This window comes from Mastomys coucha, unplaced genomic scaffold (assembly GCF_008632895.1).
Source record: "Mastomys coucha isolate ucsf_1 unplaced genomic scaffold, UCSF_Mcou_1 pScaffold22, whole genome shotgun sequence".
In the NCBI taxonomy this organism is placed as follows: Eukaryota; Metazoa; Chordata; class Mammalia; order Rodentia; family Muridae; genus Mastomys; species Mastomys coucha.
Genome location: NW_022196905.1, coordinates 21,359,230 through 21,370,837, shown reverse-complemented (window position 1 = coordinate 21,370,837; position 11,608 = coordinate 21,359,230). Strand labels below are relative to the sequence as shown.

Genomic DNA, 11,608 nt, shown 5'->3' with positions numbered 1-11,608 from the left:
AAAATGGAAAAGAGTGAGAAGATTTGGGGGAAGGAGCGTTACTCATTAAAGAACAGCAGCCTCCATCCCCATGTGCCAGGCACTGTCGCTCTTCCTCGGGAGGGCATCGAGGAAGACAGGCTGATAGACTGTGCCCCTAAGGTGTGAGAGGGTAGCTCTCACATACCATCTGCCTGAGGCGAGGGTAGCTCTCCCATACCATCTGCCTGAGGCATGGCACAGGCCCCTTTGCCTTCTTGTCTTTCTTAGGACAGAATGAAGGCTTTAGAACTTAAATTCGGACATCCTTTGCTCAAGCACACATGCTGGGACAGGAACCTGAGAAACTCAATTCAGGGGCATTTGGAGCTGTAACCCCTCTACACACACACACACACACACACACACATGCTCACACTTTGTTCTCAGGAGGAAAGGTCTAAATGGCCCAGTTTAAAGTGTACCTTGTCCCAGGGAGCTGGTAAAGATGACTTCTGTGACTCTGGGTCTCGTGCCGTCCCTTTCGGAGCATGTGAAAGACAGCTGTCCTGCTCATCACTCACACAGAGCTCTGGGTTAGCCTGGATCTCTAGAGAGGGGAAAGATTCATTCTGAGGTTGGCCATTTGCCAGAAGCTGAGAGCAGAGACAGACAAGCAGGAGTCTAAGTCCCCCTATGGGCTCCTATGAAGAACCCAGTCCTCGGGATGCTAAATCCTAAATCTGATGCTGTGTCCTGTGAGCTGTGTCTTTGCTCTTGTGGTCTGAGAGGACTTGGGTGGGAACCCACTGGGGGGTGTGAAGAAAGGAATGCACAGCCCTGGCCACCCTGGTGGGGGTGATAATGAGTGGGAGCCTAGCAATGTTCTCACTGAGGATGACAGCTCTGCTTACATGCCTTTTACTGCAGCTCTGACTTGGTCCAGCTTTGTCTTATAGGCAAGAGGCTGAGGCTTGAGAGCTGAACAGCAGAGTAGTAGGGTTTAAATCCAATTCAGAAGGGCATGAGGCCATTTTGACAGAAACCCAGCTTCAAACCCTGTAGTTATCATAGCACCTCTGGGCAAGGACACAGGCAGTCAGTGTCCCCAAGTTTTCAAATCTCTAGGGCAATGTCAAATCTAATTTAAACATCTTGGCTGATGTTTCTGTTCACGATCAAGAGTCTGATGTATTAATACACTCTGAAGGGAAATAGCTTGAGGTCATGACATCAGTATGTGTGGAGTGATCCTCAATGACCAACCATGCTGACCACTGAGGTATGAAACAGCTTCATGCACTGCTCAAATTCTCCAAGAAAAAAAATTTATAAAAACTGGACTGGAATAGCAAAATGCCTTATTTCTCTGATCTGTCACCAAGTTCCTGTGTTCCAAACAGATAAAGAAAGGACTGGCCTGTTCTCATTCAGGGCCACACCATTTACTGACACGAAGGACTTTAAAAGCAATGAGTTTTACATTTTTAGAGAGAGTGCCGAGACACGTCAGTGCTTCATCATTAGTAGGAAAGGCCCGGGCGCTCATGCCTTTTCTTAATAGATGTAGGTAATTAAGTTTTGGGCAGCTCAGCTGGGAGGGAGCTCAGTGGTAAAGTGCTTGTCCAGCATACACAGGCCCTGGGTTCAGTCTTCAGCAACAACACACACAAACATTTAGGGTGGTGGCACATGGCTGCAATTGTAGCACTTAGAGGGCAGAGGTAGGAAGATCACAAACTTGAGACCTATCTGTGCTACACAGCAAGAGAAACTATAAAAAACTACAGCAACAACAACAACAATATAAGTAATATGATATAATATTGATGGTTGTGGGTGTGGCTCAGTGGCAGAGTTCTCGCCTGGCATGTGTGAAACTCTGGCTTTCATCTGAAGCACCTAAACAATAGGGACAGTGGGACAGTTCTCCATGTGAAGAAGACCTGGGGCCAGGGAGCCCAGGTCCCAGAATCACAGCACCCAGTCAGTCACTGGTCTCTTGTGATTTCACTGCAGATGCAGGGCCTCTCTAGGTGCTGCCCTTGCTCCTCTTCTGAGGCAGAGCGTAAGGCGTGAGGCCCAGGGAAGGGATTAAAAGTCTCCAGCCCTGGCACAGGACCATTTCAAGGACAAGCTCGATGCGACTTGATTCTGTCTCAGATGGAGTTCCCACATGAATAGTCTTTAAGAACAGTGTGACATTATTCCCAAGGACAGGAGTTGAAGCCTAAGGAAGTCACTGTCAAACTAGCCCCTATCTTCTTAGTTGCTTCTCTGCCTAATAAACTGCTAGAGCCCAGGCATGGCCCTATCACATTCTCTCGCAGTTTACCATGATCCATCTAACTCAGTATTCCTCTTTGTTTTCATTTTTCTCTGTGGGCTTCTGAGCCACATCAGACTTGTATTGGATCTGTATGCTTCCTCTCTATTCATCTATCATACATCATTTTATCTGTGGACCCGGCAGGGACCCTCTGAAGACAGACATGAAGCCTGTTTCTCTGCCTTCAACCTGGCATTTGATGATGGGTTGAACACAGAAGCTAGGATCCGACACCGACACTGGCTCCAAACCACGAGGCTGCCTCCCACCTGACAGGACACCCAGCAGATGATGTGTGAAATAGAACATTGTCAACACAAGGGTGCCTGTGGCCTGGCTGTGGTGGCTTTGCCCCTTTCTTTAGACCTTACCAATTAGTACTCCACCGCAGAAGGCCCTGAGGCTGCAACTACAAACTGGAAGACACTCCTTCTCCCCGTTCCCAGTTCGGGTCTCGCCACTTGAGGAAACACAGCAAACCCGCTGGAAACCCCTACGCACGGAAATAGAGGAGTTAGTGCTGTACTGTGGTGAAGCACAGCCACTCCATGCTCTTCCTCATCCACATCCATTTTTCTGTCAGAGATTCATCAGGCACCAAGTGACTGTCACACAGGCAAGGAGTAACTCACTTCTGTGGATTTTGTGCTTTGGTTTCAAGTTTGGAGACTGTTTCTATTTAACTAAATTCAACTTCCATCAGGCTGTTGCAGAAGTCTGGGTTTGGCTTCCTGCTCTGATGGAAGGAACTGACATGTAAGCTCAGTCCTGGGCTTTGAGACTTCTCTGCATCTCTTTTTCTTTTCTTTTTTTTTTGGATTTTTATTTACATTTCAAATGTTATCCCCTTTTCAGGTCTCCCCCCCCCAAGCCCCCTAGTCCATCCTTCCTCCCCCTGCTTCTATGAGGGTGTTTCTCTACCCACCCACTCACTCACTCCTGTCTCCCCGCTGTCGCATTCCCCTTCACTGGGACATCGAGCCTTCACAGGACCAAGGGCCTCTCCTCCCACTGATGCCCAACAAGGCCATCCTCTGCTACATTTGAGGTTGGAGCCATGGGTCCCTCCATGTGTACTCCTTTGTTGATGTTTAAGTCCCTGGGAGCTCTGGGGGGATCTGGTTGGTTGATATTGTTGTTCCTCTTATGGGGTTGCAAACCCCTTCAGCTCATTCAGTCCTTTCTCTAACTCCTCCATTGGGGACCCCGTGCTCATGTCCTGCTTCTCTGGCTGTTCTCTAGCCCCCGAGACTGTAATTTAAACTTGGTTTAATCTCCACAGAAGCTCAGATCGTGCTGTGGTTCCCCAGAGGCCTGTATGTAACGAGCTTGGTTCCCAGGGTGGTGTTATTGGGAGGTGGTAGGACTTTTAAGGGGTGAAGCATAGGGAGATCTGCCCTCCTGGGGGGATTGTGGGACCTGTTGACCTCTTTCTCCACCTCTAGGCCATGAATGATGGTTTTGCTCTGTCACACCCTTGTGGCTCTCAGGTGTTGCTTCTCTGTAGGTCTAAATCAGCAAGGCCAACTGATATGGGCTTAATGGATCCAAGCTGTGAGTCCACACACATATTGGATGTGTCAATATTGAATGATTGTCTCAGGTCTTTGGTTACAGTAACTAAAGGCAAACACGGGGTGGGTGGGGGGGGGTTGGGTATAGTTACTTTATAAGGTGAGTTCCTAGAAGTGGAGAGAGATACATTGACTTGGAAATGCTGGCACCATTGGCAAGTGGAATAGCCAGCATTCATTCTCACTGAACTAGCATTCCTACTGGTTCTGGAGGTACCAAAAGCTGCTGCCTGGCTCCACTTCAAAGACCTCCCCGCATACTCCCTAGTGGCTTCTCCAGAGATCTTGAACCTTGCCCTTCAGACCATGACTTAACATCTAACCTAACTATGACTGTCCCAAACAATCCAAGTGCAGTGGATGAATTGACATGAAACTACACTGTAGTTTCCAGTTTTGACTCTGATAGTTGATGGTGTTATTTGGATTTCAGGTCCACACTGTTTACTAGCCACAGAACATGGCTGCAGTGGAGCAAATGGAAATCGTCATCTCCCAACTCCTGGCAAATGTGGTGCCTCTTCCTAAACAGTAGCACCTCTTGCCTGCCTTTCCCCCTTCCTCTCTTCCCCATCTCCTCCTCCCTCTCCTCCTCCTCTACTCCCTCCTCATCCCTCCCCCTTCCTATCTTGCTTTTCTTTCCTGTTTTCTTCCCTCTCATTCTTCCTCTGATTCAATGAAGAAGAAAGGAGCCTGCATTGCAAAGCTGGTGCTGGGGTTGCCATTGCAGAAAGGGCTGCCTGTGCAGTGCCATTACACTTTAGGCTTTTAGAACGATTCTTTGGTGCTGGATTCTACTTCTGTGAAAATGTGTTTAACTCTATAGGGTTTTTTTTTTTTTTTTTTTACCCATTTAAATCTATAGTTTTTTTTTTAAAAAAAAAAGCCTTTATTGGGTGCCTATTGAATATAGAGGATGCATGTATTTTAATTTCTATATGAAGACAAAAAATCCAAAAAGCAAACAAACAAACAAAAAAAAACAAAACCACCAAAAAAACCACCTGGGTATTCTATCCAATTTTCATAACCTTGGTTCCTGAAGCAATGACCAAGTAGCCACCACCAGGGGGCAGACAAGGACATTATGTAGGCACAGAGAGGCGGAAAACCCAGAAGAGGTTGGCAAGCCTATATGGTGAAAATGAAGAGAGACAGCAGGTTAGGATGGCCTCAGATAATCTATTGAGTAATTCCAAGGGTAATGATGTCCATCCCTACCTATGCTCACTTTTCAAAGGTCAGAAAACGGAGGCATGATCAAGAAGACAGCGTTGGAACCAGCAAACCACACTGCAGACCCAGAGGTCTGCAGCACACTGGGGGGCAGAGGACTGTGCAAATGGGCTCCTAGCGGCTGTCCGTTTTGCAGACACCACAGTCTGTGCCTACTTGCTTCCTAAGGCAAAGGAGTAATTTCTTGGTGCTCCTGATTACAAGCAAGTCAGTGGGAGGAGGGCTTTGGAAGAAAAGGGCATGCAATTTTAAAGAGCCACAGGAAAAATATTCAGCCAAATTGAACAATCTTTGGCAGCAGTGACGTTAAACAAAGGCATTTCCAAGTAGCAACAAGGACAGCCCCATTGTTCTTGCTTCTTGGTGTCCTTGGTGAAAGCGTGGCCAGGACACAGAAGCTGACAGTGAGCGAAAAGGCATGCATGCAAACATTCTTCTGGATACTCCTTCACCTCTTGCCTGCAAAGACATGATGGGGCAGACAGACAGGACAGCAAGGGTACTCAGATTTGGGGATAAAAACACTGGGGATGAGAAGTGTCCTGCCTGGGTCCCACACTGGAATTTGGGGCATGTTCAGTCTGACTCAGAAGAGCAACAGAGTCCTAGCTATTTGCAAAGTCTACACTGTAGCCACCCCTCATGCCAGGCAGTGGACAGCTGTGTCCTAAGGCCAGACCAGATTGATTGGTTCAGACCTTGGAAAAGGTGTGTGGGAGATGTTTGTGCCACATCAGCACCAGCAGCCAGCTGATGGCTGAGTTTAAGGTAGCAGAGGTCCTCAAAACAACACTAGTGTGATACACGAGAAGAGAGTGGAGAGGACTGATTGGAAATCAGAGGATATGCTGTGCTCTGATTTGTGGCTTATGTTGAGTTTTTCCAGAGAAACTGACAGGCAGCCTCTGTCCCCTGCCAACAGCCGGCATCTGTGTTGAGCTGGTAGGAAGAGTGATGGGCATTGCTCAGGGATGAAGGCAGTCCTCTGAGACCTCTCAAATGCCTTAATGATAAGTGCATTCTCAGCAGCATCCACTGCTACAGTTGAGAAAGCAAAAGTAGCTTGTGTCTTTCTTCCTCTTCATCTTAGCAAGCTCAGAACCCCCTCCAGGGCATGGTTCTATAAAGAGAAAGCCTGGGACACCAGCAGCCAGGATGCCACAGCAGAGCTCAGACCCTTCTACAGTAGAGGGTTGGGAAAGGCAGGCAGATTCCGGACCGTTCTAAATTTACATTCAGCTATTTGGGGCCAAGTCTTTGGGACATCACAGGCATACCTTGATCTATTCTAAAGACAATAGTCAGCTTTCAATCGTTTTGGCATTGAAAGGTATTTAATTCAGGCAACTCCTTCAAAACCACCCTACTTTTCTTCCATGGATGTAAGAGTGGACAGTAAGAGTTGTCTTACTCCCCTTTTGATACTGTGACAAAACATCTAACATAAACAATTGAAAAGCAAATACTATTTATAAGGATGAGATACAGTGCCCCCAAGAATGTTTTCCCAATGACCTGTCCACTCCACCTAGGTCCCATCTCCTAATTTCCACAAACTCCCCCAAATAATGCCACCAGCTGAGACTTTGTCTGGGGCAGTTCACATCTAAGCCATTCATTGTGAGAGGCTGGAGAGATGACTCAGAAGTTAGGAGCACTTGTTGCCCTTGCACAGGACAGAATTCATTTCCCAGCACTCACACACGGCGGCTCAGATTTATCTGTAACTCTAATTCCAGAGGACGTAATGCCTTCTTCTGACCTCTGCAGGCACCAGGCATACACATACATACACACAGGGAAAACATTCACACAAATAAAATAAGTAAATCGAAACCAAACCCAGTTTCTTTTGAAAGAAACATTTCTGAAGGCAGAGATTACAGTTCAGCTCATCACCCCCACCCAAGCCAGCTCACCTTTTCTGGTCCTTAGAAATGTCCTTGGCCTTTGCCTCAGCCATGCGCTGTGCTAGCTGGTTCTGGTCACAACAGTAAATACACAAGCTTCCTGCCACATTCACTGGAAGAAGACACAGGGTGACAGAGGCACTTGAGGCTTCGAATCTCTGTACTGAGAACTCATGTGGGATACACATCATACATGGAGAAAGAGATGTATTGCAGCAATATTGCACTAATCAGAAAACTTCTACGTCTCCACTCTCTCCTTAGGAGACATGTTTATGTAGGTGGGGATCTTTGTGTGACTGCGTGGAACAGATCAAGGACCGTTCTCAAGGTACTGCAGAAGAAGTGAGAGAAATCTGGTAGCAAAAGTTATAGCCAATAAGCCCAGGCCCCCAGGGGGGAGTATACTACACAGAAGCATCTCTGTTATGCAGACTCAATAGGGAACATCCTGGGATCCTCTGTGTTATGTCTCATGATACCCTTTCTCTTGGGGACCCAAAGGATCAATTGTTCTGGGTATCTCTCATTTAGTTTCCTACTTTGCCATTCGGAAGCAGGGACCAGATCTGCTGTGGTTATAAAGCAACTTCTTATTGTTTATGAAAGTGTTGGGTCATTCTCCTAATTCTAATTTACAGTGACTTCTCAAACCCCAAAGAGAGTCAACAAAACTTAGTCTTATTTTCTGACTCAGGAAATTAGGAAGTCTTTCCTTTCTAGAACTGTCTGTGAGCTTGTACAGACCTCAAAAGGAAAGTATTAATCAGCAGGGTGGGGATGTTTTTCCTGTACAAAGCTCCTTTTCAGATGGGAAAGGGAAGGAACCCCGGGGGAAGGGAGAAGGGCCTGCTGGGTTGGCTAAACTACCTGTATCCGGAGTTTGCAGGGAGCTGTTTCAACTCTGCAGGCTGAGTAAGCAGAGCTCTAGGCCCCTTGGAGGCTAAAGGGCCCTCTGTTGACACTGGTGTCTCATCTCTCCAAGAGCTGGTGGTGGTCTTTAATCTTCTCTCTCTCTGTCTCTGTCTCTCTGTCTCTGTCTCTGCCTCTCTCTCTCTGTTAATTCCTTTTATTTTCTCCCATCTGTGTTTGTTGTGTACTTTGCAGCTTAGTTAGTAACTCAAAGTGGATTTGTTTCCAAGGAATAAGTAGGATTCAATTTGCAACTTGCTTTTAAGCAAACAAAGTTTTCTCTCTACAACATCCCACCCCTGAAGGAAGATGCTTTGTGCCAGATCTAACACCTAAAGTCTAAAGTGAGTCGTAGAGTAAAGACACCTGCCACTGGGCTTGCCATCAGATAGTCACATCCAACATTAGAAACTGCTGGTCACCTTTGCCCTTTTGGAGGATCGGATGTAACGAAGATGACAAATTGGAAGATTGTGGCATCTTCACTGCTAACCAAAGGCTCCAGAAGTGACAGGAGTGAAGAGCATGAAATACATAGCCAGTCTGATTTGAGGTAAAATGAAGAATTAGCTGCTCCATCATTAGATGATGATACTATGACTCAACTACAGTGAGCAGGAAATGGTCATTACCATAGAACCACCTGGTAGCCTGTGCTTGGAGCTCTGTCTCTCCCCTGTTCTCTCTCTCTCTCTCTCTCTCTCTCTCTCTCTCTCTCTCTCTCTCTCTCTCTCTCTCTCGCGCGCGCGCGCGCGCGCGCGCACGCACACACACACACACACACACACACACACACACACACAGAGACATATACAGGTGCTGTGTTCTTAAACTGCCCATATCCAACTAAAGAGTGGAGTTACTGGTTTCTCACACTGTCAGCCTGACTCCCCGTGGCCTGGAATCTGCTTAGCACCTGACTAGTGTGATATGGAGCAGAGCACAGAGGAAAACCCATAGTGCAGACCAGAGGCATGTCCCACCCATGTTGAGAACCAGTTGAGATCGACCCAGTTAGAGATGGCCAGGTGGTACCCTAGAGACTACTCCAGGTACAAGCAATCTGGATGTGATTAATGCAGTGCCTTCTGAAGATAATCCATTGAAAAGCCAATACCTCAGCTATTCACTGAGGAGCCAGCAAAGGCCTGATAGGATCCTAGATGCTCTTGTGAAGGGAAGAAATGGGGAAAAGAAGAGATGGCTTTTTTTTTTTTTTTGCATGCAATTAGTATGTAAGGACAGAAACCCTGCTGGAATGAGTCCCAAGAGAATCTTCTGGAAGTAACAAAATGAAACCCAACTCACATTGGTCTTTTCTAAGCTTGGAACAAAAGCCATATTTTTTGAAAGCATTCTTGGAAACCACAGATTCTGTGTTCAGATTCAATACACTGCTTTGGAGTTAGATAATAACTTCGGAGGTCCTTCTTACTGCACAAAAGGGTTAAGGTACTTGAACTGTATACAATGCAAAGGATAGACGGATATTTGAGTGCAAATAGCATCTCCTGAAGAATTCAATAGTCTAAACAAAACGGCAAACACTTATTTATACAATATAAAGAATGCAGAGCACCTGCTGTTTCAAAGGCACAAGTGCTTCCTGGATGCTGTGGATGGCATTTAACGCCCCCTTCAGACCTGGGCAGTAACACATTTGCAGCTATGATAAGTGCCCAACAAAAGATACAGGGAAGATAACTCCAGAAGGACGACTGTAGGAGCAGTCAGCTTTGCATCCCAAGGCTCAAGCCCAGATTCTGGCTAGTAGTATCCCTTGGCTAACATTTGCTTTCAAACCAAGCTTGCTGTGTACCAAAGAGTGGTCCAGCATCACTCCACTTCTTACTCATAAGCAATGCACAGGCTGCTGTGTCCTTTCGTAGGTAGCAAAATTGCCAGCCCTGATTTTTTTGCTCTGTTCCTAGAGATAGCCTGTAGATGTCTCCCACTGCCTATCTTTGGACACTTTGCATCTTTTACAGTACCATTCCCCAGCATCAGCCACCCTCAAGATCCCAACACACATAGAGCATCAAACATAGTGTCTGGGCAAATGTAGTAAATTATGGTGGTGCAGCATGGGGTGGGGTTGGGGTAGATTGCTAAGCTTGTGGCAGAACTGAAACTCACGGTTGGTTGAGCTGATTCCTGGAGTGGGGTGCTCTAAGAACAGGGCCCAGGCTGTGATGAGTACCCTCCAGCCCGTTCTCAGGCAACCTGCTCCCATGGCAGTCTTCTGTTCAGCATAAAGATCACAATTGGCTCTGCTGAGTGAGTGCTGGTGGGGGAATGGCCACAGAAGGGTCCTGAAAGAGGCAGGGCAGGCCCTCCCTCCCTAGGAGCCAGAGCAGTGAAACATTCCCTGCTCTTCATTAGCATATTACAGGCAATGAGCCAATGGCAAGTCCCCCATGCCCTCCACCCCAAACATCCTGCACAGAGGTGCACTGGGCAGCCAGAAGGGTGTTTCCTCAAAGGCGAGCTTGACCTTAAAGGACAGAGATCAACAGTGGCTCACTAAAGGAAACGGAGTATTAAAGTACCTTGGCTTTGTGAAGAATAGCAGGGTGGCCTATCACCTGTAATGCCAGGTCAGGGCACACTTTTAAGGTCATCTTTTTTTTTTAAAGACTTATTTATTTTATGTGTATGAGTACACTGTAGCTGTACAGATGGCCGGGAGCCATCATGTGGCTGCTGGGAATTGAACTCAGAACGGCCCCGCTCGCTTCGGCCCCTACTGTAATACACTGTAGCTGTCTTGTCAGATCTCATTACGGGTGGTTGTGTGCCACAATGTGGCTGCTGGGATCTCTGAACTCAGGACCTTTGGAAAAGCAGTCAGTGCTCTTACCCACTGAGACATCTCGCCAGCCCCCTTAAGGTCATCTTTAAGTGAAAAACAAAACAATGCAGCAGCAGCAGCAGCAGCAACAACAGTTTGACTACATCTAGTATCAACAGTGGGACCTTTAGGGATGGAGGTATATTCAGTGATAGAGCATGTTTCTAGGTCCTGGGCTCAGTTCCCCACTAGAGAAAGAAGGATGTGAGGAAGGGGAAGGAGAAGGAGAAGGGGGAGAGATGAGGTAGTTTGCCCCACATAATTGAATTACAAAGGATGTCTCAATATGCTGCCTCAAAATGGGCAGACACCTTTCCCTAACTGTTCTCTGTCTGGGCAGCATCAGTAAATCATCGCAGAGATGAAGGCAATGTTGTAGGGTTTGGTGGCCACTATGATTTCTTTTCTAATAGCTTCTGTGAGCACAGGGAATGCACATGACCAGCACCTTCGTGTCTAAATTGTTTTCTTAAGAGAAGCACAGCACACATACATTCTCAGGGGGACTTTATTAGTACATTTTTTTTAATAATATAAACTTTTCAGCTTGTAATATACTATAAGATACATTTCTCCCTTTTCCCTTCTTTTCTTCAAACCCCGCCCCCCCTCGGTCTTATTCAAATTCATGTTTGTTTTTTGTTTTTGTTGTTTTGGAGATAGTTTCTCTGTGTAGCCCTGGCTATTCTGGAACTCCTTCTGTAGACCAGGCTGGCCTCGAACTCAGAGATCTGCTTCCCCCTGCCTCCTGAGTGCTGGGTTCTTTGAAAGGAAGGACCACCACCGCTGGGCTACCTTTTTCTTTGCTATCTCACATCACACACAACCCTAAATATAG

At 46.8% G+C, this 11,608-nt stretch overlaps 1 protein-coding gene across 1 annotated transcript in view; it reads right to left on the bottom strand.

The window, feature by feature from the left end:
• Pkd1l1 (polycystin 1 like 1, transient receptor potential channel interacting) overlaps positions 1–7,060 on the bottom strand; it is a 143,369-nt gene extending 136,309 nt beyond the window's left edge. The window contains exons 1-4 of the mRNA XM_031342475.1: positions 7,017–7,060; positions 2,659–2,780; positions 444–568; positions 167–244 (exon numbers count right to left, since the gene is read on the bottom strand). Of these exons, the coding sequence (XP_031198335.1) occupies positions 167–244; positions 444–568; positions 2,659–2,780; positions 7,017–7,060 (369 nt within the window). The remainder of the gene's footprint in view (positions 1–166; positions 245–443; positions 569–2,658; positions 2,781–7,016) is intronic.
• Positions 7,061–11,608: the final 4,548 nt, after the last annotated feature.